This window comes from Micrasema longulum, unplaced genomic scaffold (genome assembly GCF_059751315.1).
Source record: "Micrasema longulum isolate JH-2025_06_02 unplaced genomic scaffold, ASM5975131v1 h1tg000988l, whole genome shotgun sequence".
In the NCBI taxonomy this organism is placed as follows: domain Eukaryota; kingdom Metazoa; phylum Arthropoda; class Insecta; order Trichoptera; family Brachycentridae; genus Micrasema; species Micrasema longulum.
The window spans coordinates 535,921-561,628 of record NW_028278177.1 but is presented as its reverse complement, the minus strand read 5'-3'; the positions used below and the strand labels follow the sequence as shown (position 1 = coordinate 561,628).

At 33.5% G+C, this 25,708-nt stretch overlaps 1 protein-coding gene across 1 annotated transcript; it reads right to left on the bottom strand.

Moving 5' to 3' along the window:
* Positions 1 to 1,835: 1,835 nt before the first annotated feature.
* On the bottom strand, positions 1,836 to 24,599 carry LOC148277729 (mutS protein homolog 4-like). Its single transcript, XM_088232501.1, has 20 exons — positions 24,218 to 24,599; positions 24,011 to 24,128; positions 22,569 to 22,711; positions 21,624 to 21,707; positions 20,884 to 21,032; positions 19,489 to 19,676; positions 17,130 to 17,251; positions 16,576 to 16,805; positions 15,279 to 15,473; positions 13,362 to 13,462; positions 11,503 to 11,728; positions 10,773 to 10,876; positions 9,316 to 9,418; positions 8,884 to 9,000; positions 6,707 to 6,808; positions 6,523 to 6,636; positions 6,328 to 6,398; positions 5,652 to 5,789; positions 5,117 to 5,315; positions 1,836 to 3,374 (listed from the first exon to the last, which is right to left on the bottom strand). Exons 1-20 carry the CDS (start codon positions 24,318 to 24,320, stop codon positions 2,259 to 2,261), a joined length of 3,723 nt encoding a protein of 1,240 aa, XP_088088627.1. The 5' UTR covers positions 24,321 to 24,599; the 3' UTR covers positions 1,836 to 2,258.
* Positions 24,600 to 25,708: the final 1,109 nt, after the last annotated feature.

The following is a 25,708-nucleotide window of genomic DNA, read 5'->3' as shown; positions in this document are numbered from 1 at the left end:
GCTCTAACATCCTCAGATTTAACCGGTGGTCCCCCGAGAACGCAGCATCTTTTATAATATAAAGCATCACATTCACATAGAAGGGATATAGGCGTTTCATCATCTGCACTGCAGAACCTTTATCCAGAAGTTCCAGAAGGGTTCAATCTAGAAAGGTGATTCAATCTGCAGTGCCCTGTAAAGGCTCTAGTGATGGACCTCACGTGGTTTCGGCTAAGCTTCATCAGGTCAATAGTAAACCATTGCGAGGACCCCTTTGGTAGTTCTTCGCGTGGTGCTGATCAGGTGCCTTTTGCCAGAGCAATATGCTCTGCTTCCAAGCCCACAACCTATGTTCATTATAATTCTGGTTACAGACAATGTTAAATGAGGATCCTCTAGTGATTACAGAGCTCATTTACGAGTCTTTGTTAATTGATATTTGACACAGATACAAAAATATACATTACAACAGAGGTGGAGAACATGTTAGAGAAGGTAATATACAAATCTAAGAATTGATAGCTTTTATAAACAATATGGCACATTTTAAGCCTCTCGCAAGAATGTTATTACGATAACAATATAGAAAAAAAGTTAATATGAACATTTATCATGATAGAGAGTAAATGATTATAAAAAAATATTGCTGTTTCTGAAATCAAATGTCTAATCTTTACTTTTGTTTATGTAAATTAATTTTAGTTTCTTTTATTACTTCTTATATCTTTTTGTTTTCTCTTTTCCTTTCATTAAAAAACAATTAGCCTTTTCTTTAACTCAATCTTTATGATTACTAAAATTTATTTAACTAAATTACATGAAAAATGATACCAATTCTTACTCACAAATGGGTATGTATTTTATGTATCCTTGTTGAACTTCCAAATAAAATAAAATAATAGTTCACAGTTTGGAATAAATATTATTTGACTACTGGGACACTTGTTGCTGTTTTTTTATAGGTATACAATATCTCCTACCATATAATTACTACAGTTTAACATAGACTGTAGCAGAATTTTCACTACCAACAGCTTTAACCGCGACTTCCCAAATGGGTCGTGATTTTGATGGTTATAGCTGGCATAACCGCGAATGTGTAAAAGATTGAAAACATATAAGATTTGAATAAACCATTATTATTTAATTTTTACAACATTGAAACGCCAAAACTGTGAAAAACTTGGAATTTATACTTTTTTCTTACTTATGACTGATAATGCAAATTCATAGACATTTTATGTATTAATATTAAAATCATCATTCATAAAATATAGTACCTACGGTTGATTGATCTTCAGTAAAAAGTTGAATTGTGAATATTCGTGATCGCGTGTCAATAATTGTTCAGATGTAATTAGTGCATACGTCGAAGATTGCTCGATTCAAACAGCTGACGCAAGAAAGTCGTTCGAATTTCATACGATACTCCAATAAATCAACCTTGTTCATATGCTGATAAAATAAAACAGCTGACATCACTGAATTCCATAACAGAGGGTGGGTGATAAAAATTAATAATTATGTTTTGATATCAAGATTAATTAATAATAATTACTTTCTTACAAAACAAATGGACAGAACGGTGAATGTAACACAACATGTAAAATGATCATTGAAACCAGCCAATGACGGATCATAAACTCTCGATCAAAAAGATTTGACTTACATATTCCTTTCTCCATCTGTTATAATGTAATTATTTATTATATTAAATTCTCTTATAAGTCTTTCGTCTAATAATAAAGAACAAAATTATTTTTAAAATATTTTTATTAAGTATATGAATAGGTTACAGTTTAAAAAAAAAACAGTAGAAAACAATGAGCCAGAATTATACCTGATTTGCAACACTAATTCACGAGTGACTTGTTTTGTGATTGGTTAAGGCAGACATTCTATTTTTGCACAGCTTTTCGAAAAGTAATACTATAAGAAAAAAGCATTAATAACTCCACACACAGAATACCTATAATTATTTTCATACTTGCTTATTGATCCTACATAATGAGAAAGTTCAGTGGTTTTTTTTATTTGTTGATAGACTATTAAACTAAGCAAAAAATCATTTTACCATCATGTAACAAAAATGATCAAGATACACTGCGGTTGATGTATCAATGCAGTGCCCTATGCACCAGTAGGTGTGGAAAGGGAATAGAAGTGGGAAAAAAAACACAAATTTGAATGGACCAAGGACTAAAAATTTACTATTCAAAATTAAAATTAAAAAATATAATTAAAGCAAAACGGGAAGATTCAAAACATGAATCATATTATGCTTCATCAATTTCAGACATCAAAATTTCATCGATCAAACTCTCTATATCTGTTATTTCAGCCATGTCATCTATCCTTTGAACTAGAGAACTCGGACTTGGGTAACTGCTTCCGGATTCAGTGTCTATATCTGCTACTCTGGATCCGAAGAACATTTCAGGAGTATTTCCATTCCGAGATAATGACAGACTTTCATCTGTTCTAAAGTTTTTTATGTTGGGACTTACTATAGACCTACACATTTCTACTTGGTTAAAATGAATCTCCGACTTATTTAAATTCTCAGATTGTTCTGTTCGTTGAACATTATGTGTTGTTAATCTTTTAGATGATGTTGTTGGGGATGCGTCAATTCCAAAAAGTAAATTCATTTGATTTGTCAAATAAATTTGCAAATCGTCATTTTCTTCTTCTGCATTAGAAGTTTTTTTATTTTCGGGTGTTATTTTATTTATAAATTTTTTGGATGTCGATGCCTGATTGATGTCAAAACGTTGCGAGTTGTATTTAAGATTTTGGTTCGAAAATCTATTGTCCCTATTAAAATTGCAAATAAAAGAATTATTGTTCTTGCTTGCATCAGAAAATATATCGCTTTCACTTATTACTAGATTAGATATATTTTTATCGCTTATAACCTTTATTACGGGAGTTACTTCCACGCTTGACAATTGCTCTGTGCTTTCTTGTAAAATATTTTTATCTCTACAAACAGTTACAGAAGCGGCGACATCTCCCATTGGTGAAAGATTTTTATTATTTATTTTATCATTTGCGATATGTCTCGGTGATGAGAAAATTTGCAACATTGATCCGAAGGGATCTTCCTGGGATTTAGAAATATTGTCTTTAGAACTGATTAATTGACTGGTGTTATCAGTCTGCGAGTTAGATTTTTTTTTGGAAGTGCTAGTAGAACTCTTCAGATTGTGTTCGGTTGGCTCGGTAAGGGCGGCCTCCAGAATTAATGGATTATTTGATTTGAATTCTTGAACCAATTTATTTATTATGTCATTACTTACATTGGTTTTACGGCATTCTTGCTTTAAGTCTGCCGCTAGTTTGTACAGTAGAATATCATAATTATTAGTGACCTCGGTTATGGGAGTAGCCTGTAAAAAAATTTTACTAAATAATGTTAGTATAGTTAGTATTTTTTAGCAGTGTAGTTATTGGAAAAAACATCTGTTTATTTCACAATTATTGTTACATTTACTGCTTGGCCAGAGAGCAAAGGCGAGAGCGGAGTGGTGATATTCTTATTCTTGGAGGTGGGGGTCAGTGATATGCAAGCTACTGGCATCACTGTGACCTGTGAAGATCTATTGTGACGAGTCCCCGTAAATAGTTCTTGTCCTCCAAGCCCAGATTTATAATGAGCCTGGCTACTGTGTGAAAGGTGAGAGTTAACATTTTGCTAAATCTCCTCCTTCAAGCCCAGATCCGTAAAGTATCAGACTATTAGGTAGAGGGCCGAGCTCTTTAACATCTTCGGGTTTAACCAGTGGTCCCCCGAGGATGAGGCTTCTTTTATGAAGTAAAGCATCAATTCACATAGAATGTGTGTTCGTGTTTCCTCATTGGGGTGGTGAAATCAAATATATAATGAACAAGTGTGATGCAGCTAGGGGACGTGGGCTAGCTCAGACGGCGAGCGGGCCGGGTGTAGCTCGAACCATACTACGATGAAGAGATGGCTGCAGGGAAGGCGCGGGCACCGAAGACATTTTGTACTACTTATGTGGCTTTGCAAACGAGGTGGCTGATTTGAATTATATCGAGGAGCCGATTAGTGCAATACAAGCACGGCCTACGCTGCGGATGGCTAAACATGCAAATGATAAAATTTAAAATAAGAATGAATTTGTGATAAAAATGGTTCAGGACACCCAACACACAAGCGAATTGCTCGAAATCCGCGCTTCCACTGCGTACGCCAGACCCGCACCGTTTCCCACGCCCGCGCTACTTTTGCAAACGCTTCGCCACTCTGGCCAAGCAGTTAGTAGTGTTAATGAGGAACTTCAGCCCTACGGGAAATTGGATACAAAAAATGTTTTCTTACGCGGGGTAAAAATTAAAGCATTAAATTGTACTGCAAAGTTTCTTGAAAATGTACAGAAAAAATGATAATAAATATTTTGATAAAACCGCACTACTTTAAATGACGTCACTGGTTCATGTGAATCAACCTATAATCTAAGAGCTATGGAAGATTTCCGGTCTGCTTGTCGCTTCTGGATCAATAAGAAGAACTGAATGAGAATAAGCGGAAATGAACCTCTGACGTTACACGCGGAGTTATTTCAGAAATACAAAACATTGAAAAATCGTAGCGCCGATAATACGATATATAAACATTAAAAAAAAAATTTTTTGACTTAGTTTAACAGTCTATTAACAACTAAATTTTTTTTTAAATAACCACTGAACTTCCTCATTGTACCACTACTAATACCGTATGAAATCCATTCCTAGCTTATTCCACATTAATATATTTTGACTATGCCACACTTTTATATGACCAGACTTTAGATTTTGGTTTATCTGATCCTGCTCATCTCCATTCTATTTTACCATTTATCCTCACCACATATATCTGTTTTATGATTTTTTATGATTATCTACCATCTTCGTGATCCTTTAATTAATTAAGAAATTGTATCAATTATACATGTTTCATATGGTCTCCATTTATACATGATATATTATATAAATGGAATTATCCGAAAACATTATTTAACTAATAATAAATGTCACTAAAGTATCACTTCCTTACACGTACAATACTTAGAATGTGAATATATGTGTCGCGATGAACCACATAGCTTTATTTTGTTAAAAAAAAACTCACTTTTTTATGTGTGGCAATAACAAGTGCTAATTCTTCCGCCAGACTGGTAACACTTTTGGGTAGATTGGTGCTGTTGGCGAGTGTGAGGCCATAGTGATCAATGGCTGTTACTCCGGCTGCCATTTTGTGCTGATAAATTAGTTTCCTACTTTTGCCACCAGCGTTGTTCTTTATTACTTCTTTAGCTTTTGTGTGCAAACTGTTTGTAAAAAACAATATTGCTTCATTAAACTATTGAAAAAATTGATTTCAACATTTATTCTGGTGCATTATTATGTTACAAAACAATTAATCTGTTTAAAATAACAGGTTTTATATCTAAACCATTTCAAAAATACCTTTAATATCTTAGAATGAGTTTAAATTTTTACATTCTTTGAAGCCTTGTTATAAATTCTGACATATGCATGTATGTATATAAAAATGGTCGGGCCTGCCAACATGTATTCACTTAATTATACTAAAATAATGTAATATGCGTATAATCATCGCTTCAAGTTAGAGTTCTTTAGCATAAAGTTAATCATTTCATTACTTGACAACATTCATGTAGAGATTTTCCAGTTTGGTGAGAAAAAGGAAGTGAGTTGTGAAGAAAACAAATGCTCCGGTGTTCAGAAGTCTCTCGCAAATGGCCCACGCCATACTTGTGCCTTCCTCACATGACGTTCCTCTACAGATACAAAACAGTTTATATTTTAATGTAAACTGAATATAAATCTATGGTTTGTCTTAGATCTTATAATTTATTAAAGTACCAATTATTGAGATAGATATTGTTTGTTTAAATAAAATTTGAAAAATAGAGTTATTTTATATACCAGTTGGACATTAATTTATTGTTATCCTGATTTTCTGTCCGACCTCTCTGATATTAACATTTCATTCCCGAATTACATTCTAACTCTCCTGTCCCCGCCAAATAAACATGCATATAAAATTATATGTAAATATCCAGTAATAAATGGTGATAAATATGTTATATAATATGTACAGTTTTCAAAATTTTAAATAACACACAAACTTGTATATATAATAAACAAAAACGAAAACTCGACACTGGCTACGACGCCCCAGTTGGGGGATGAAAAGGCCATAAAAAATGAAGAAGAAGATATTCATTTGAATTCTGACTTCTTTATTTTACTGCTGAGTAAGAAAATATGTTTAATTAAAAATACAACAATACATTCAATTAACAAAAAAGTTACCTGCAAAGTTCGTCAACAATAACCAAACTGGTTGGAGTGATAGTTTGAATGATGTAATGAATCTCTTTCATCTGAAATTGTTTCCATTAAAAATATCGCTTATTGGTAATGTTCAGATAAAATATAAAAGATAAATAAATATTACTATTTCAGTGTTAAATTTAAACATTATTAAATTGAATAAAAAATAATAACCTCCAACACATATGTAGATGCATTACTTTCAATACTATCGTTAAACCCGATCCGAGAAAATATTCTATCGGCTATCCTGAAGAAAGCGCTTTTAGCCGGAACTAGACAACCGATCTGTGAAACAGAAAATCAATTATGTTTTTAAAGTACTGATTGATTTATTATATTTATTAAGCAGATTTACCTGTGCCATTATCTGCAACAGAGCAATTTGTTTGATATAGATTGTTTTTCCTCCCATGTTTGGGCCAGTTATTATACTGAAATTAAACTCGGGACTTGCAAACTGAAACATCAAATTCGTATTCGGAAATCGGAAGAAGTAAATATATTTTAAACATAAACACCATAATTAAAATAATATATTAAAAATCATCATCATACCCCTGTCCGCACCCGAAGGCGCATAGGGGGCACTGCCTTCGTACAATTAATGCAGTGTACATTAATCATTTATTGAATAAACGCCCAGAGGGCTCTCAATATACAGTTTAAAAACACAAAAAGTATATAATTATAGCAAATAAGATCATAATTATTCCACTAAATATGTAATTAATATACCTAAAAGAAAAAGTAAACAAAGTAAAGATGAATAGAAACAAAAAACATATTAAAAAGAGGAGAATTAAGGGAATGGCCATTCAATGGACAGGATAGCTGATTTAATTGCAGCAGGAGTGGTGCGGAGCAAGTCCAAAAGCTCAGTATAATTATTAGCAGTTCTGTAGATGCTCACTAGGGGAGGAGATGATGGGGGGTGAAGTTTTTTCCTGTTGTACTCGCATTGGAACATGTGTCGGAGTCTAGTAGTCCTTGTGGGTACACGAAAGTTTATCAGGGACAGTAATTTTGGGCAATCTATTAGGGTGCATATCACTCTGTGCATTAAGGTGAGGTCAGCAATTGTCCTTCCGGTGGAGAACAACGGTAACCTCAACTCAGACATCAAAGTTTGGTGGCAAATTTCATATAAAGGTTTACCCCTTTTGAACTGTATGTGGCGTAAAAACTTCCACTGAACTATTTTTAAGTTAAAAGAGTTGCAGTTGTAAGAAGGGCTCCAGACTGACGATGCATATCCCAGCTGCGATCAGACCAGAGTAAAATACAGAGATATTATTGAAATAATGCAACTAAAAATTGTATTCGGGATAATGAAGCCCAGTGTCTGCATAGTCTTATTAGCAATTGTCATTCTATGGTACCTAAAAGGTAGCTTTTCATCAAAAGTTACCCCGGGATCTCTGATTTGTGGGACAGTATTAGTCATTATTAATTAATTTCTTAATATTTTTCTTTTTTTACTATTTCTTTTTCTAATGTATCTCTTTAATAATGTATAAACTTATATGTATGTATATGTATGCGTGTATGTTTTCATATGTAAATTTTTTAAATATTTTTCTATGTACCATATACCTATGTTGGTACATTTCCTGATTTTTACTTATTATTGTATCTTTTAGCTTTTCTTATGTTATCTTTTATTTTTACCAAATTTACATACTTATGTTTCACTGCTGCACTTAAATGTAATTTCTAAAATATGTAAAAGCCCATTGGGCGTGTAAATCAATAAATAAATAAATAAATCAATAAATAAATAAATAAATTATTAAAGTGTCATTAATAGAGTATGATGATGGAATGAGATTTGTGAACGACAAAGAGACATGCGAAAAAATTTGTTTACGTTTAAAAACAAATGGTTGGATTCGCACCACTTAAGAAGGATATTGATATTTTCTTGAAGGTGAAGTATGTTATTTATGCAATTTATTTCTCTACATGAAGGTATGGTGATCAGCCGTACGCATGAGGTGTCATTCCAGGAACATGAAATATTGCAGTGTAGAACAACCTTTTTAATAAATATTTCATGACAATCTTCCTGGGAATCGAACCCGGGACCTCAAGCGTGATAGCCAAACGCGCTAACACTATGAGGCAGACTTATCTTCACTTGATTTCTTATTCGAGATTCTTAACTGAGAGCAACCATAGAGTCGAAAGCATTCGTCCAGGATTCTGGTTCTGTTTCACTAACATAACTGTATTCTTAATTCCCCCAGACACAGACTTATATAAGATATTAACATTGAAGATTAAAAAGATTGAATTAAGTTAAGAAGAGGGGAGGATTTCATTATTAAATAATGACTTCTAACTAAATACTTTTAAAAAATACTGTTCTGTATACTTATATAATTATATTATATATAATTATGGTTCAAGCTATCCATGGAGGTATTCCAAAATAATTTATGATAACTGTATATTGTTATATTGAACTGCATAAATAAGTTAGAAACAGCTTCTTGACAAATGATCTTAAACCTTTCAATTTTAAATACAAACCACGTCATTTGGTGTTGATGCCACGGGAATAAGATAGTCCAACATTGGGTGGATTGAATTTTTCAACTCCAAATATTTACTGAATGTCGGGCGAACGTAATTACCAGCTGTACTTGCCTAAAACAAATTAAATAGCATTGTTTTGACAATTAAGTCGAGATTAATATTTTGAAAATGAGATCAAACAGTTCATTCTTGTTGGCCTAACTTGTAAAACTTTCGGGGACAGTATAAACAGTTTTTACTTGAGTAGCAAATTGTAGCGAAGTTATTTCTCGGTATACATTTGTTTAAATAATGAGACAAATGTATGAATATACAAGTTTTACACACATAAACTAATTGAAGTCCTAATAAAAAACACCAAACCACTTTTTTTTTCCATTTGTCACTTTACGAGTTTTACAAGTTGAGGTGACAATATTATGGTACCTGAGCAAGTGATAGGATGACATCTAGTTCAGCAACATGCTCGCACAATTTATAAAGGCATCCCATATAGGGGCGGAGATCTTGGAGGAGGTCAAATATGACTCTGGAAGCAACACATTATGATTTAAATTCGCATCAAGGAATAAACAGAAATTTTCTTTATAAATTATTAATCCAAAAAAACTGTTGGTTTTACTATGTTTTCGATCCTTATTGTCTAAGAAAATATAGTAGCAATATTCAGACACCACAAATCAAAAATATTTTGAGCATGTTTAAATGTTTATAGATGCGGCTGGATTTTACTCCCCAGGGAGTTATCAAGAAGTTTATTGCAACAGCAATAAAGGTTTCAGCTCTTTTGAGCAAAAGATGAGGAAATGTGGATGTTCAAACATACACATAATGGTGAATGCTCATAAGCCGTGTAAATTCCAAGACTTCCACATTTCCTTCTTAAAATTGTTTTCCCTCTCTAGTACAATAAATTTTACCACAAATCAACTTTAAAAATTAAATAAAAACAGTTCTAAACTTTCATTAAATCGTAATTGATCCCAATACAGCAATATAATTTGAAATTATCAAAATCAATTTTATGAATGTTTACCCATTTAAAATTAAGTTTACAAACAATAATTAAAACAGTAAAATAACTGTTTTTTTTTTTCCTTTTTGTGACTTTGTGACATGTTTAGATAGACACCAACATAATATAAAGGCCACTCGATATCGTATAAAAATACTGCTACCCTGAACTGAAAACTCATTAGTTGAAATTTTCCCTACTTGAAATCAATAAAATTTGTAACTATTTTTCATTCACATGTTGGGAATTATCGCATACTACAAATACTGATAAAAGTATGTGAAATGGATTTAGAAAAATTAATCGTATTTTCAAAATTAATATGGATATTGTGGAGAAATGTTTTCATACATAGCTTCCAAATAAAATTATTTAAAAATATGCCTCTACAAAAACGAGACAGGTTAAGCCTTGACAATTGTGACGTCAAGATTCGTAACGGTGTTTTATTTAAATTTAAACGTTCACTACCTACAGCAACGGGCTGTTGTATTGATGTAATCTGTAGCTAAGTTCATGGTCAATTATTGTATTATACGTGTTATTACTCTAAGTATATTTCCCTATTATTGTACCTACAGTTCACTACGCCAACTTGGCCCATATTTATTGTCTATCTATTGGACTATCTACTACATTTTTTGAATTTTAAAAAAAAAAAAAGAAATATTTGCGTTCTTATGATTTACCCAAATATTTAATTTTGAGGGCCATTTTTAACGAGTTGTAAATAATTCACTATTAGAAAATGGAATCGAGTTGGGGTAGAGTGGGATTCGAACTACGGACCTTTGGTCCACAGGACCACAACCCGATTTAATTTTACTTTAGGAATGTGCGGCAGGAAAAGGAAAGGAAGGATACGAACATGTTGCTCATAGTTTGTATTTCACTCAGCGATTCCTTCGCTTGTTGGTCCATCAGAATTATTTCCTCTGTAGTCATGGACACACCGTTTCCATGGTTTTGTACCTATTCATTAAGAGTGGAATATGGAGTATTAACAATATTTCTAATAAATCTGAAATATAAACTGGTCAATTACTTACGCATGTGTTATGGATAAAGTAAATGAGTAAAAATGAATAAACAAACAAGAGGATCCCTTTATATAAAACAATTAAAATAAATCGTAATTTCCTTAATCAGCGTACCAGCGGTCATTTGTAATAAACAAAGATGATCAGTCTTACTCTTTAGGTTCCAGTTGAGGAACTATGAAAAATTGCAGCAAAAAATCTAATTTTAAATCAATTTCAAGAAAATCTCGCCGGAAATCAAACCCGAGACATCTGGCATATGACAAAACTGCTAACCAATACATTACAAGGCGTACTTATCTCCACTCAATTACCTTTTTTAGGATTTTTACTCATGGGTTTTTTTAAAAGGAATAACCGGCTAAACCTTTATTTTAGAGACTTGTTTTAAACACCCAGAACAATTGGTAGGAATTGAACCCACAACGACAATTTCACAGTTGGCCGTCTAATCGTCTAACTAAATGCATCGGCGCCTGTCTGATTACTTCACAAACAGGACTGTATTTTTCATTCCAACAAGATGAAGGTGGACAGTTGTAATAATTATCTCCATACCTCAAGGAATACGGGTGGAAGATCACTTGCATCGAAAGTCTTTCTATTCTTGCCCAGCACCATGAGAATGTGGAATCCCCTGTTAGAGTTGGTGTGCATCTTCAGGGGTAAAGAGTAAGTGGAGCTAAGTTGCTGTACTGTCTCTTGCATATCGGACACCAGCTCCGAGTATGATCGCCGAGCTACGTCCAGCAAGCCGTTTATCTCGGGACGAACGGCAAAGCACCTGGCAATAATAATTCCATTCATTCTTTGAAGAAACGGAAAACTTGGTGTGTTTTTGTCTAATGAATCAACCCCAGCATACTAATACAACTACTACTTTCATCGTGCCATTTTCCCATAAGGGTTGGCAGATAGGATAGACTGACACACACATCTATCCAGATATAAATTCAGAGTCTTCCACATTCTTACATCTTGTCATATTGTGTTGTGTCAAATTTTGGTTTATCTGATGCCACTTCTTTGTTGGTTGTTCTCGTCCCACGTTATCATTAATTCTCACCAAATTTCTGTTTTCCTGTTCTTTTGTTATCTATTTGTTCTACATGACCAAACTAATTTTATCAATTAGATCTGTCTCAGATTTGCGCTCTCACTTGGTTTCATAATTCGTAACCCCATCATACATCGATTTCCCACACATTCGTTTAAGACACCGTATTTCAAACGTGTTTCACTTCCACCCATAAGCATTGCAATTAAAACTGCAAAATTAGCTTCGATTGACATATTTTTATTAACAATTACAGTGCACCATTCATTTTGTTACCCGCTTCACTCTCCTTTCAACATCTTTTTCTACTCTTCCATCTCTTGAAACATACAAGAGAATTTATAAAAACTTATCATCCGTTATTTGCACCTAATGGTGCACAGGGCACCGCATTGATACCCCGATTGAAGAGCTTTTTGATAAAATCCCATTTGAAGGGGTTAAATGCAAAACTGCCACTGTCCATGGTCTCTGTTTTTGGGAAAACCAACAGCAAAAAGACTATTTATTCCGAGTCAAATGTGCAACTTGTGCGTGGTAAAGTAGGTAATGAGAGGTCTATTCATTTTAAGTGGAATGTGCACACTAAACTTAAAAGAAATAGTCATTTGGCTACTGGTTTTGTTGGTCTTCACAAAAATCAGTGACCATGGACAGTAGCGGTTTTGCATTTAACCCCCTCATTTGTCAAATTAGCGATTTTTCAGGAGAGACAAAAAATTGTCTCGAATTGAGTTTAAAAATATATATAATCACCATCATCATCATCATTTCATTTCCGCACCTAATAGTGCATAGGACACTGCATTGGTACACCAATTGCAGTGTATCTTGATCATTTTTGCTACACGAGTGTAAGACAATTAGTCTTATGCTTCAGGTACTATAAAATATTCTAGTGTGAAAACACCTTTTAAAATAAATATTTCATGTCAACCATGCCGGGAATCGAACCCGAGACCTCTCGTATGGCAGGCAAATGTACTGACCACTACACCACGAGGCCGACAATATATATATAACATGTTAAATTACACACAAACATTTGAAGGACTTTTTGATAGAAGGCTTTGAGAAAGTTTTTTTTCTCTCTTAAAAAATGACTAAATTTGACAAATGGGATTCTATCAAAAAGCTCTACAATTGCAGAGAACCTCTAACGTTTACATTATCATTATTATCAATATGATCCGTATATTATTACTTAAGGTCTCAGGGCAGGGACTATAAAATATTGCAGTGTAAAAACAATTTTGACTGAAGTCGATCGTGCTAGGAATCAAACCCGAGACCTCTTGCATAGTTTCCAGATACGCTGACCACGAGGCGGACAAATAATAATAACACAGTAAAAACTAACCTCTGTTGGTGCGCTGCCGCACCGCGTCCGATGTGTATGTTGTCCTGAATCACTTTACATATTCGATCAGAAATTTCCTTAAATTTGGGGTTTTCCAAATCCTGAAAAAAATGTGATTATGTACATATAATATGAAGGCGCTTATTAAATAAGTTCTATTCAAACACATACTTAATTCGATTTTAAAGAAATCGAAGTAAACCGTGTGACATTTTGCACTTCTCGTGGAAGAGAACTATGCCACGGAGCCTTTGAGTTCACCGGATTTAACTACGCATGGTTACACAAATATAAAATAATTTTATCTTTAGCATACTCTTGATATCTTAAAATAGCACACACATATACATACTTTTATGTGGCATCTTAATAATAAATTAACATGTATTTCCATTTATTTTTATCATAAATGTTTTTTCCCATACATAAAATTTCATTGTATACCTTCGCCTTCTTTCTAAATGGGTACTATAATAATTATTGTTAAGTTGACTATCGATTTGAATTAGGCTTTTAATTAGAACTCTAGATGGAGGGAGACTGTCTGCAGATGAGCCATATCTGGAGTCAGGCGTAATCTCCATAGACATGAGGCACGGATTGAAGAGAGAGAGATTTATTAGAACACTTATTGGATTAATTGAATTGTTCTCTTAGTATTTTTAATTTATAATTATTATTATTTTTTAAATTTTCTATTGATATACATCATCATCATCCCCTTTTCCGCACCCAGTGATGCATTGGGCACTGCACTAACCAAACCAAACGCAGCTTAGTTCGATCACCTGTTACATAAAGGTAAGGTGATCAGTCTGACGATTCAAGTGCCAGTCCGGGAACAATAAAATGTCGCAATGAGGAAGTTCATTGTTTCGGAAAATTGGTTATAAAAAATGTTTTCTTACAAAAAGTAAAAAGTCGACCCGTGGTGTAGTGGACAGCGCCTTGGCCTACCATGCAATTCTCGGTCTCGGATTCGATTCCCAGCATGGTTGATATGAAATATTTATTAAAAAGGGTGTTTTCACACCAGAATATCCCTGGACTGGTACCTGAAGCGTAAGACTGATCATCTTTATTCATGTAACAAAAAAAAATCAAAATATGCTGTGATTGGTGTATCAGTGGAGTGCCCTATGCACCAATAGGTGCGGAAAGCGAATTTAAAAAAAATGTAAAAATTGGAGCATTTAATTGTATGGCAAAGTTTTTCGAAAATGTATGAAAAAATTTATAAAAATGAACTACGTCACAAGTTCTTCCGAATCAACCAATGATCGAGTGTTGTGATGAATTTCCTGTTTTCGGGAAACCAACTCACAAATCAGCAGAACTCACCTATGAAGACATGTGACGTCACGGGCGGAGTAATTTTAAAAGTACAAAACTTTAAAAATCATAAAGCTGATAATAATTATACAATTTAAAAAAAAAAATATTTTGGGCTTAATTTGATAGTCATAGATAGTAATAAAATAATCCATAGTAATAAAATAATCCATATTAAAAAAACACTATTTCAAGTCCACTACCAGAAATCGAACCCAGGACTTCAAGAATTATAGAAACCACTTCTCAACGATGCCAGCTTATCTCCGCTCTTTTTCCTTATTCAGGATTTTTACCTAAGAGCAGCCATCAAGTTGAAAACACTCGTTCGGAGTTCTGGTTCTATTTCACACACAGGACTGTATTCTTAATCCACACATATGTAATGTATGAAACTAAAATGAATTAATAACTCTGGTTTTCTCCCGCTACCTTGTAATTCAGCCTAAGCTCCCATCTAATGTCACTACAATTATAAAACAATGCATAAGTCGGATAAAAAATACGTAAAATAATAACAGTTTGTAAAAATTAATAATTATTTCACAACTAAATAACGACACAATACAATAATAAAATGGGGACCTGCTTAACAGTGTGAAACCACTGTCCCCTGGCGGCATCCAGAGCGGTGTTGAGTGTCGGGACCAGGTCCATGGTGGTCTTCAGCTGCAGTGTGTGGTTCAGTTGAGCCTCACCAGACCTGTTCCCCTCCTGAATTGGCAGCTCCATACATAGCCAGAGGATCTTGTCAACATCGGACAGTTGCTTCATCACACTCTGGAAAGAACAAATCAACATTTTAAACAATAATAGTTGATTTTAAATTATTCACATGCCCATCCGGACCTAATAAAGAATGCATAGAAAAAGATAAAGGTAGCCATACCAGAACGCAATCTAAAATTTAGGTTTAGTGGTTTAGACGCTTGACGCACCCACGGAAGGTTCCGGGTTCGATTCCCACACAAAAAGAAATGTGGGAAAGCAAAAATTCAATGCGATTTTTCACAAGGGTATTCTGTGCTATAATTCACCAGAGTGATTGGTTCTCCTGCCCTGTTGTGGTGCAAAAAATTTATAATGTTTTAAGATGACGAAGTCAGGAAAATCTACTCTTCCAACTCTTCACAAATTTTCTTATAATGGTTGACATTGACATATTAATTTATTTTTTATTTTTTAATATTTTTTTTACATTTTTTTGCACCACAACAGGCCAGGAGGCCTAATTACAGTGGTGAATTACATCACAGAGCACCCAGGCTTGAGAAAAATCACATTTTCAATTTTTGTGTTCTCACCGGGAATCAAACCCAGAACCTTCCGTGCGTGAGTCAAGCGTCTTGACCACTACACCACGGAGGCCGCCTATTAATACATAGACGCGCCCTATAAAGTAAGACATTTTAAATGGTAGTGACACGAAAACGCACCCGCAGTTACTAAGTTTGTTTTTTATTCCAGGGCTGCATTCAACGATCATGCATATGCTACCAAAAATTGGAAGATATTAATTTTTGGTAGGTACATAAAAAAGTTTATATTTTGACGTAAACAATCAAAATTTATTTTTGGCAAATCCCAATCAGATTGTTTCCTTAAATTTCTTATAATTTCCACCCATTTATTTATGTTCACTAAATTTTGTCAAAAATAACACTAACTCACTTTTATTATATTTATAAAATGTATTCCTATCAGTGCACCCCTGTAACTAAATAGACCTTCGCAATTGCGCTGCTAGGCGTAGTTTGACGTTTACAAAAAAAATATTTATATTATAATAATTGTTTCAAGCTTTGTTATGTACAATTTTATAACTATTGGATTATAGACAAGCAGTCTTTGCGGCATGAACAAGACATAATGTTTATTTAACCTGCAGGGTCGGCATCAGGCCTTCCGTATTCTCGAGAAGTTCCTGCACGCAGTCCAGGCGGATGGAGATGGTAGCCACGTCACACGGAGGCTGCAGGATAGTGGCGCGCAGCGAACGCAGGCCCCCCGCCGTATTGGTGTGGTTCAGAATGGCAAGGAGACTGCTCCCCCTGTCTGCGCCCGCCCGAGACAAGGACTCCACCAGTTCCAGTCTGGTGGCTGTTTCCACATCTAGGAGAGATGGTTAGTTACACTTTAAAAGGCAACATATTGTAGTTAGTATCAAGAAGTTATGAACAAGTGAAGTTGACCAATAGACCTGAATTCAATCCCGTAGATATTCACAATATTTTGTTGGAGGAATTATTTCAAAATTTTAAGTATTTTTATTTTCTGGTATTTTATACTTAAGAAATTATGAAACATTCATTTTCAATACACACTGGGTCTCAAACTGATAATAAATCACACATACGTTATGTTGAGTTGGATTATATATTAATATCTTAAAGTAAAATGAACACGAAATCTGTTCACAATTTACAACAAACATACCGATAAATGCTGAATTTTCGGTAGTGTGGTAATCCACCTTCAAAGTATGAGGCTGGAATATCACGCACTGTATATACTCCACATATTTCAGTAATGCAGCAGCCGCGGTAAGAGCGTAGAATCTAAACATAAATGCATATTATATAATATATAATATTAAAAGCAACATACGGCCTGTCCTTTTAAAATGACTTTTTTGGTTATTATTTAAGCGTACTCAAATTATATTTTTATTATATTTGAAGTACTAACTTTGAGGTTATTCATTATAATAAAATGAATACAAAACAACTTTGTTTTTAACCACTGATTTTTATTTTTTCTTCCGACCGGTTTCAAAGCTACACAAGCATCTTAATCAGTACTTGAATCATTTTACTGTTGATTTATTTTACTTATATCGTGGGATGATTACTACAGCTAGGTAACTTCAGTTATGATGATTTGGATGCACGACTTATCTATTTGTAACATTCACGGAGGAGGAAAAAAAATGTGTTTTTAGTGGGTCACTCAAAAATGCTAATTTTTAAGTTACCTAGTTGTAGTAATTATCCAGCGATATTATTAGTGAGCAAGTACGAGGTGTGTTTAGAAAATAACGGGATTTTTTTAATTTTGCTGGTTCGGAGAGTCTGATTGTCAATTTTAAAAAAAGTATATGTTGATATACATGCTCCAGAAGTATGCTAAAATTTGCAGCTGTATTCATTTTTTGCTTTTGCTTTTGTTAGATGTGTTCGATGATTTTCATCTTGGCGATCCAGAATACCTCCACTGGAATGATTGAGCCTTAGTTTCGACGTCATATCCGTAAACCCATGTTTCGTCACCTGTTATATCACATTTCAGTAATTCGGCATCGTCGTTGACTTCATTTAATGACACCTGAGCAACTTCCATTCGCCTACCTACCCAAACCATTCAATTTGAGAAAATCAGTGGTAAATGAACATATTGATGGTATATTATAATATATTTGAACCTATCCTTCAAAACTTGGACTTTGAGAATTAAATTTTCATATATGTATGTAATTCAAAACAAATCGGTCTGATTTATATACAATTTCATTATTTCTGAAATTCACTTAACCCGGTTTCTACATAACACTGCACAAATTAATAATCTAATTTGTTTTAATTCAAATTTTTTTATAGTGCGCTTTATATAAAATTATCAATAAAATTACCTCCAAAGCATTGAGCATGTTAGGTTTCATAATTCGAATGAGTAAACACTTTGATAATCCAAATGCCCTTATTTCATTATATTATACATTTGTCAGAAGCCATTTGGAATACGCCTCTCAGATATGGAATCCCCAGTATGCCATATATATAAGTAGAATAGAAAATATTCAAAACAAATTTATAAAGTATCTTAAATACAAAACCGGTATTTCTTATGTATCTACTCTCACTGCCTCCACCTTCCATGGAATCATTTCTCTACAATACCGCAGAGTGTGTGCGGACCAACTACTGCTTTACAAAATTGTGACAGGAATGGTTGACTGTACAGAGCTGCTTGGTTTAATAACAATACATGTGCCAGCCAGGATTTGTTGACGGTACCACCTGTTTCATGTACCAATAAGTAAAACATTGTATGTTAAAAATGCTTTTTTTCGTAGGACTTTTTCAATGTACAATACAAAATTTAAAAATATAGATTATACAAACATCACTCTGTCAGATTTAAAATTTACACTAAAAATGTATTATGTAACTTAGTAGACATTATAATAATAAATATGTACATCTCCCCCCCCCCCTCCTTATCCTCTCTTCAAGCATTTTTGTCCTTATCCCGCCCAATTTACAGTAACTTAATGTTCTTAAAATTAATATTTAAAAAATCTTTGATTATTGAGTACTTGAAAATAACATTTTTATATGTATAAATTGTATGTATTTATTTGATATGTAATATATATTTTCTTTACTAACTTTGTATACTATGTGGAAATCTGTTATTAGTTCTGAGTTTATACACTATATCTGTTTGTTTACTAAAAATATGTATGTAGAACTGTTGATTTCCCTAATAAAATAAAATAAAATAAAATAAAATAAAATATATAACATATAACACGTCAGTGGTTGCTATATAATGTGGTAGGAATAATCTGATTAGTATTAATTCAGGGTTTCTTAAAGCACAGTTTTCATATAACGCAGTACGAGTTAATTCCATTGTAGGAGGGTTGGCTGTACAAAGTAATTAACGATTTATACTAATAAATGGCTAATCTGTTTGTTCCCTGGAGTTGGCCGCTGAAAGAGCGCCCTGGATAGATTTTGTGGATATCATAAAATCTTCATAGGGAGCAGACACGGATTGAGTAAGGTCTTACTTGTGTATTAGTTGTAGTTGCACAGAACTATATTCCGGGGCGCAGAGGCGCTGTATCTTCTCGAGGCCGACTGCATCATTAAAATGTCTTCTCTGGACAGCGGTCAGGGTCACTCCGGGGAACTGGTTCTTGATTAGGCGGTACAATTCAGTCGGCACATTGTCACAGAATACGTGCGGCACGATTATCTGGAAATAATCCGTGCATATTTACTAACACAGACAAATATGAAATGTAAACAGAGATGGATTATTTTATAAAAGCAATATCGTCTAGAAATTAACATGGCTTACGGACTTATGATGGTCATTGGCTGGTTTAAGTATTCATGCAGCTACATAAATGTAGTGAAGTAGTGACACTCGCTACTCAATAGATGTCGCTATGGTGCTAGGTCATGGTGTAAGAGTAGGCGGAGTCACGTGGAGCGCGGCGACCCGTAACAAGGCAAAGATAAATCACTAGGACCGCACTCAAATTCAGTGCTCTCTAGCGATAGGATATATGAAGATATTAAAAGCAAACTTAGAAATCTCCACCAAAAATAGAAAATTAGTTACTGATTATATATTTATATATATATAAAAACCTACCTATCTAAATAATAGCGTAATTTAAAACTGTCTCTTAATCTTGTAAAACCAAATTTCAATTACACTACTTGACACCGCAAATTTAGCATTCTCCATTTAGTTAGTGAAGCATAATTAGAAATCTCACTTCTTTTTTCAAAGTTTTTCGCAAATATCTCATTAATGGAGATGGAGATTTCAAAGTTTGCTTCCAATATTTATTTATTTGACACTTTATTTACATATACAATATATATATACATATAAGGGCGGGCATATTGCCTTAAGGCAATTTCTTCCTACCTACCCAAACCGTTCAGTTTGAGAAAATTATAAATACATGGACATATTGAATCTTACAATTTTATACAAAAATTAAAAACAAAGATTAACAAAATAAAAATATATATCTTTTTTTTTTACACTATACTATGAAGAGAGGAGAGGGGATGAGAAGGAAAGAAGAAGGATAAAGGAACAATTTAGATAGTGACATTTCAATATTGTAATTCAATCTAATACCCTCATATTTCTTTATAATAAACTCAATCTCTACAATCACCATATTTTTTATGGCTACGTGAAGTTATTACAATAAACTATCGTTCTTCAAATTTGAAAACTTCAAAAAAATGTTGTCGTCAAGAACATAATAATTTATTGATGATATAAAGAGTCAAAAAAAAATTTAGACCGCTCATTGTCCATTGTTTTACATGTCCCAATGCTTCGGATGTACATATCTCAATGAGAAGATAGATTTCTCACAATATGAACAAAATTTAATACAAGTTTTTATTGGATAGGAAAACAAGTTAAATACCTCGACCGGGTGGAAGAAATGGATTGTAGTAAGAGAGTGCAGATAAGAGTGACGGTCACTGAGTTGACACAAGCTGAGGTGAGGTCTCTTCAGGTCGACGGCTGCGATGCCGACTTCTCCTCGTGCTATTCCACGACCTTCGGATATTGCTTCACAAACAAAACACTCGTTTATCAGTCTAAGGCTAGACTTCCAGATTTATTTATTTATTTTATTTATTCATTACACGGCACAAGTGCCTTTTAAAATGTAAAATATAATAATATGAGTTAGTACGCGAACTTGTGAGGTTGCGGGCGGTATAATTTCGAAGTATCGGTGGGGATTTTCAAAATAACAAAAATTACTTACCAAAACATAGCGATGATAACACAGATAAAAAATCTTTTTTTGGCTAAGGTTGATAGTCTATTAACAAATAAATAAAATTTATTCGCCTCTGTAGAGATACTGTTGAAAAACTTAGTAGATACTTATCTACAAAGGTTAGTAAACATTCAAAACATTGTAGTGGTTAAGACGCTTAGGCACAGGAGGTTCCGAGTTTCGATTACCCGTAAGAACATAAAAAAATTAAAATATGATTTTTCTGAAGCCTGTAATTTGGCCTGACCTGTTGCGGTACAAAAATAAAAATTGAAAACATAAATTAATATTTTAATACAGTTTATTCCGCCTGAACATGAGTAGATTATAAAAAAACATATTTAATACATGATCAGGTAGTGAAAGTAACGTACCAAGAATAATGCAAGAATCAGGTAAAGTTGTGTTACTGGTAGTTGAACATGGAGTGGTATGACTTCGACTGCAACTAACCAAACCTTAAAGAAAAAAACATTACTTATCAAAAAAATTAAGCAAAAGTTTTACAAAATTATGACTTACTGGTTATTGGGAGATCACGGCAAATGTGGTTATGCTGAGACGGGTAGAGAAATTAGTGTATCTGGGAAGAATGTTTATTTTTTTAGGAATATCTTGCCCAGCTTCTATTTTATAGGTGTGTCAACATACGGGAAAGAGAGGATTTAGAAGCAAGTTATTAAAAATACACCCCGACCAATTGAGAAACAAAACCTTTCTTGGATTTTTTCTTGCAACTGGCGGGAATCTAGCCCGCTACACCAGTTTCACAGTTGGCCGTCTAATCAACTATGCTACGGCGCCTGTCACGGCGTCATTAGGAATGTTAATACTGAGAAAGATATTGAAAGAAGGGTGAGCGTCGGTAACAGGGTAAACTGTGCCCTTAAATCAATTTTGGCAAATAAATGTTTGTCGCAGAAGGCAAAATTAGCCATTCACCATTGTGATTCAGTTACATTGGGAATGTAAAATCAAAGATGAAAGCATGCTGAATGCTGGCAAAATGCAGTCACTCAGTTGAACTATTTACAATAGGTGAGATCCGTGCATTATGTAAGGCTAAGAAAGGCATTATTGACAAAATCAAGAAAAGAGTTCCACGTTGACGGCAAAAAAGAATTACAATGTGAATGTGGATGGATCCAGAAAACAATGAAGACCTAAAAAGATATTGCATAACCAAACACTTGAAGATGAACATGTCAAAAGTTGGAATAATGAATGCATAAATGTGGGGAAAGCGAGGTCTGTATGCAAAGACAGAGTGATTCGCGTTCAAGGCGGGCAATAAGTTCTGTGAAATTGAGTATACTTGCCTCTGTTGGCCGAGTTTCCGGAAGAACTCTTATATTTGGGCGTCCACATCTCTCTGTTAGATGATATGTCCAGTACGTTGATATTGTTAGATGTTCCGGGTACAGAGCTGTCACTCAATGAGTTTGGCTTCATTCCGGACACTCTAAAAATGTATTATTGAAACTCAAATCATAATTTACTTAATAGATTGAGTTTCTTTATGAACATTTCTTAATGGAGCAGCTTTTTTATTACATCAATAAAAATATTGTCTTTTTAAATATTACAAAATAATATGGAAATCAGTTTAATTCTTTTATCCTCATAATTATACAAAATCATGATTGAAAACCCCTGCTTTCACTTGTACAGAACATATGAAATTATTTAGTCACCCAGCAGTCTGAGAATGTCTGTCACGACAAAACCCAGTTACCAGTGAAAATTATAAATAAAAATGGAATAAAATAAATAGAATTGATAGATTTTAATTTTTAATTAATTAAATATTATTGTAATAATAATATATTTTTATACACCTGTATTTTATTTTTGTTCAGAGAGGAGGGTTATTGTAAACCGGATCTCCGGTTATCCAAACCACAGCATCGGGTGAATGGCGAAGGAATGAAAGAACTAAAGCTGCCTCCAAAAGCCTTATAATAATGATAATGCTCCTGGCCATACTTGATAAGTGACGATGGACGATTCATAGTTATATTTCTTCCTCCAAACATTACTCACTCATGCTGCCGATGAATCAAAATGTTATTAAGGCAGTGAAGAAACTCCTTTTGAAAATGTTGGTGAAGAAGATAGCATTATATTATCTATCTAGCTCCAACTGTGTGATAAATAGTGTTGGGTGGGACACGGTTTTAGAATTCGTTTGTATGATTTGAATTATAAAAACAAAATTTAATTTTGTGACTTTACCTTTTTTCTAAATGGGATTCTGGTTTTTACCTTTTCTCTGATCACGTCCATGTTGGCATTGATCATTTTTTTTCCCAAATTCTGTGTTTTTTTAAAAAGATACAAATATCATCGTATTTTAAAATATTATTTGCTTATGTGTTAGTACTTTTAATACATTTAACATCAAATTTACACTTGTGCGTCGGTGTTTGTGGTTTTTTCCAAAATGATTCTTAAAGCCTTGCTTTGTAATATGGTTAGTTTGTTTAAATTTTCTTGATTAATAATAGAGACTATACTGTATTTAGTTATGCTTAGAGAATTTAAAAAAAAAAAGTACCAATTATGATAAAAAGTATTTAAGTTTTAGGCTAAATGCAAAGTTTGACAGAATTATTTTATAACTTTTCTTTAGTTGAGAATAGTACAATGATTCAAAAATATATAATACGAATACAAAATACGCAACCTTTCTTTGCATTCAGGCCTTCCAAGTGAGAGGCAAACAAAAGAACAGTAAAGTGATAATAGCCCCAATGTTTACTTATTTTTCGTGGAAAAAGCAGGCGCCGGAGGAGGTCCCATTTTGCTAATATTACTCGATTCCAAAGCTCCATCGAACAAATATCTTGGTGTTTTACTAAACTGCCTGCCCGCTTTCACTGCAGATGAAACAAAACAAGTTTACATGAAAGAACTTTTAAACCGTCAACAATTTAGAAACACGTATTAAATAATTGTTGAAACTAACTTGAATTACTGCTTTTTGTACCGAATTTGCCAGCATTTTTGGGGTTTCCGAGGATTGCTTTTCTCTTGCGGAATGAAAACTTATTTCCTTGAATGACATTCATGATTATTTTGTTTGACTTTTATCAACAGTCAAATGCTTCTTCTTGTATATTACCTAACGCGAATAATTTCTTTCTTGTTCTTAGATTTTCCAATCCGAAATTTTAAACGAAAAATGAAAACATTAAAGTTGTTCAAATGTCACGCGAAATGGCGGTAATCAAGCCGTTTCTTTTTCTTTTGTTTTTTTAACTTAAAACCAATTGTCTATGGATTAATAGTGATGTCCTAATGAAATTCCAATTCATCCATATCGATTATGCTAGTTATCGATAATGACATTAATTCGGGGGCTTAGGGTCATAAGGGCGAAACTACAAAAAATGCTGTTTTGTGTTAAGTACTAATCTGATATCCAAACAAAATATCCTGTTAGTGACAAAAAGATGAAACTCATCCGATAAGTAGTTACCTAGATAAATTTGTGTGAAACTACAAATGAAGCGTTTTGTTTAAAGTCAGAAGAATAAAACACCTTTTACATCATTTTGTTAATTTACTAATGTAAGCGCAAGTTAGGGTCATATAGACGAAAGCGTAGTTTCATATTTTTGTCTCTAAAACATTTTATGCTCTATTAACTGTATTTTTTATTTTCTTTATTTGTCACCCTTAAAAGACAGTATTATTTTTTGAAAACTGTTTTATCATTTATCTCAAAACTGTGTTTTTGTAGTTTCGCCTTTATGACCCTTAACCCCCGAATTAACGTCCTAGAATGCGAGTACATAAAATAAATAAATATGTCTGTATTTATCTACCGAGGTTTTACAAAGCCGGCCCTTTGGGCATCTCGATACGTAAACTCAGGAGGACAGTAAAACATATGAAAAAAAAAATACAACTACGTACACTCAGGAAGATAGTAAAAATATTATAACTAAATAATTTTTTTATGGTAGCAACGTTTTTACGGCTAGATGCTCATACGAGTATATGTTAATAGGGCAACATCTAGCTAGTCTAGCCACTGCATCCAGCAGTTCGGCTTCAAATGTGTCAGTTAATAGATATGTCAGAATTTAATTCGCCTTAAAAATTGGCTTATTTATCGCTTATATTTTAAAAAGGCTTTTATATAAAAAAAACTGGCCACCTCTGAACAATAATAAAATTGTATTTAAAAGTTAATTGTATTTAAAGCAAAAACTGCTCACATGAACAAAATTTTTGTCACTTTTAATGAGCAGATATGGTACCGTGAGGTAATACACCCGTCGGTACAAACCGATGTACTTACCTCAAAACTTGAAGGTGGGGGTCGGTAGTGTATCTTCGTAATCACTCGGAAGAATTTATCTTAAATTATGACAACATAATAAAGGTATCTCACTTTAGTGCATAGATATTTGCACCGTGACGTACGCGTCCCCTTGTTACATATCGATGT

Bases quoted from the DNA above. Each gene is read 5' to 3' on its own strand.
- LOC148277729 (XM_088232501.1), bottom strand. From the start codon at position 24,320: ATGAATGTCATTCAAGGAAATAAGTTTTCATTCCGCAAGAGAAAAGCA. The intron at 13,463-15,278 runs GTCCCCATTTTA...CATTTTTTTCAG, and splicing joins GGTTTCACACTGTTAAGCAG to GATTTGGAAAACCCCAAATT. The intron at 9,001-9,315 runs GTACCATAATAT...AATTTGTTTTAG, and splicing joins TCATCCTATCACTTGCTCAG to GCAAGTACAGCTGGTAATTA.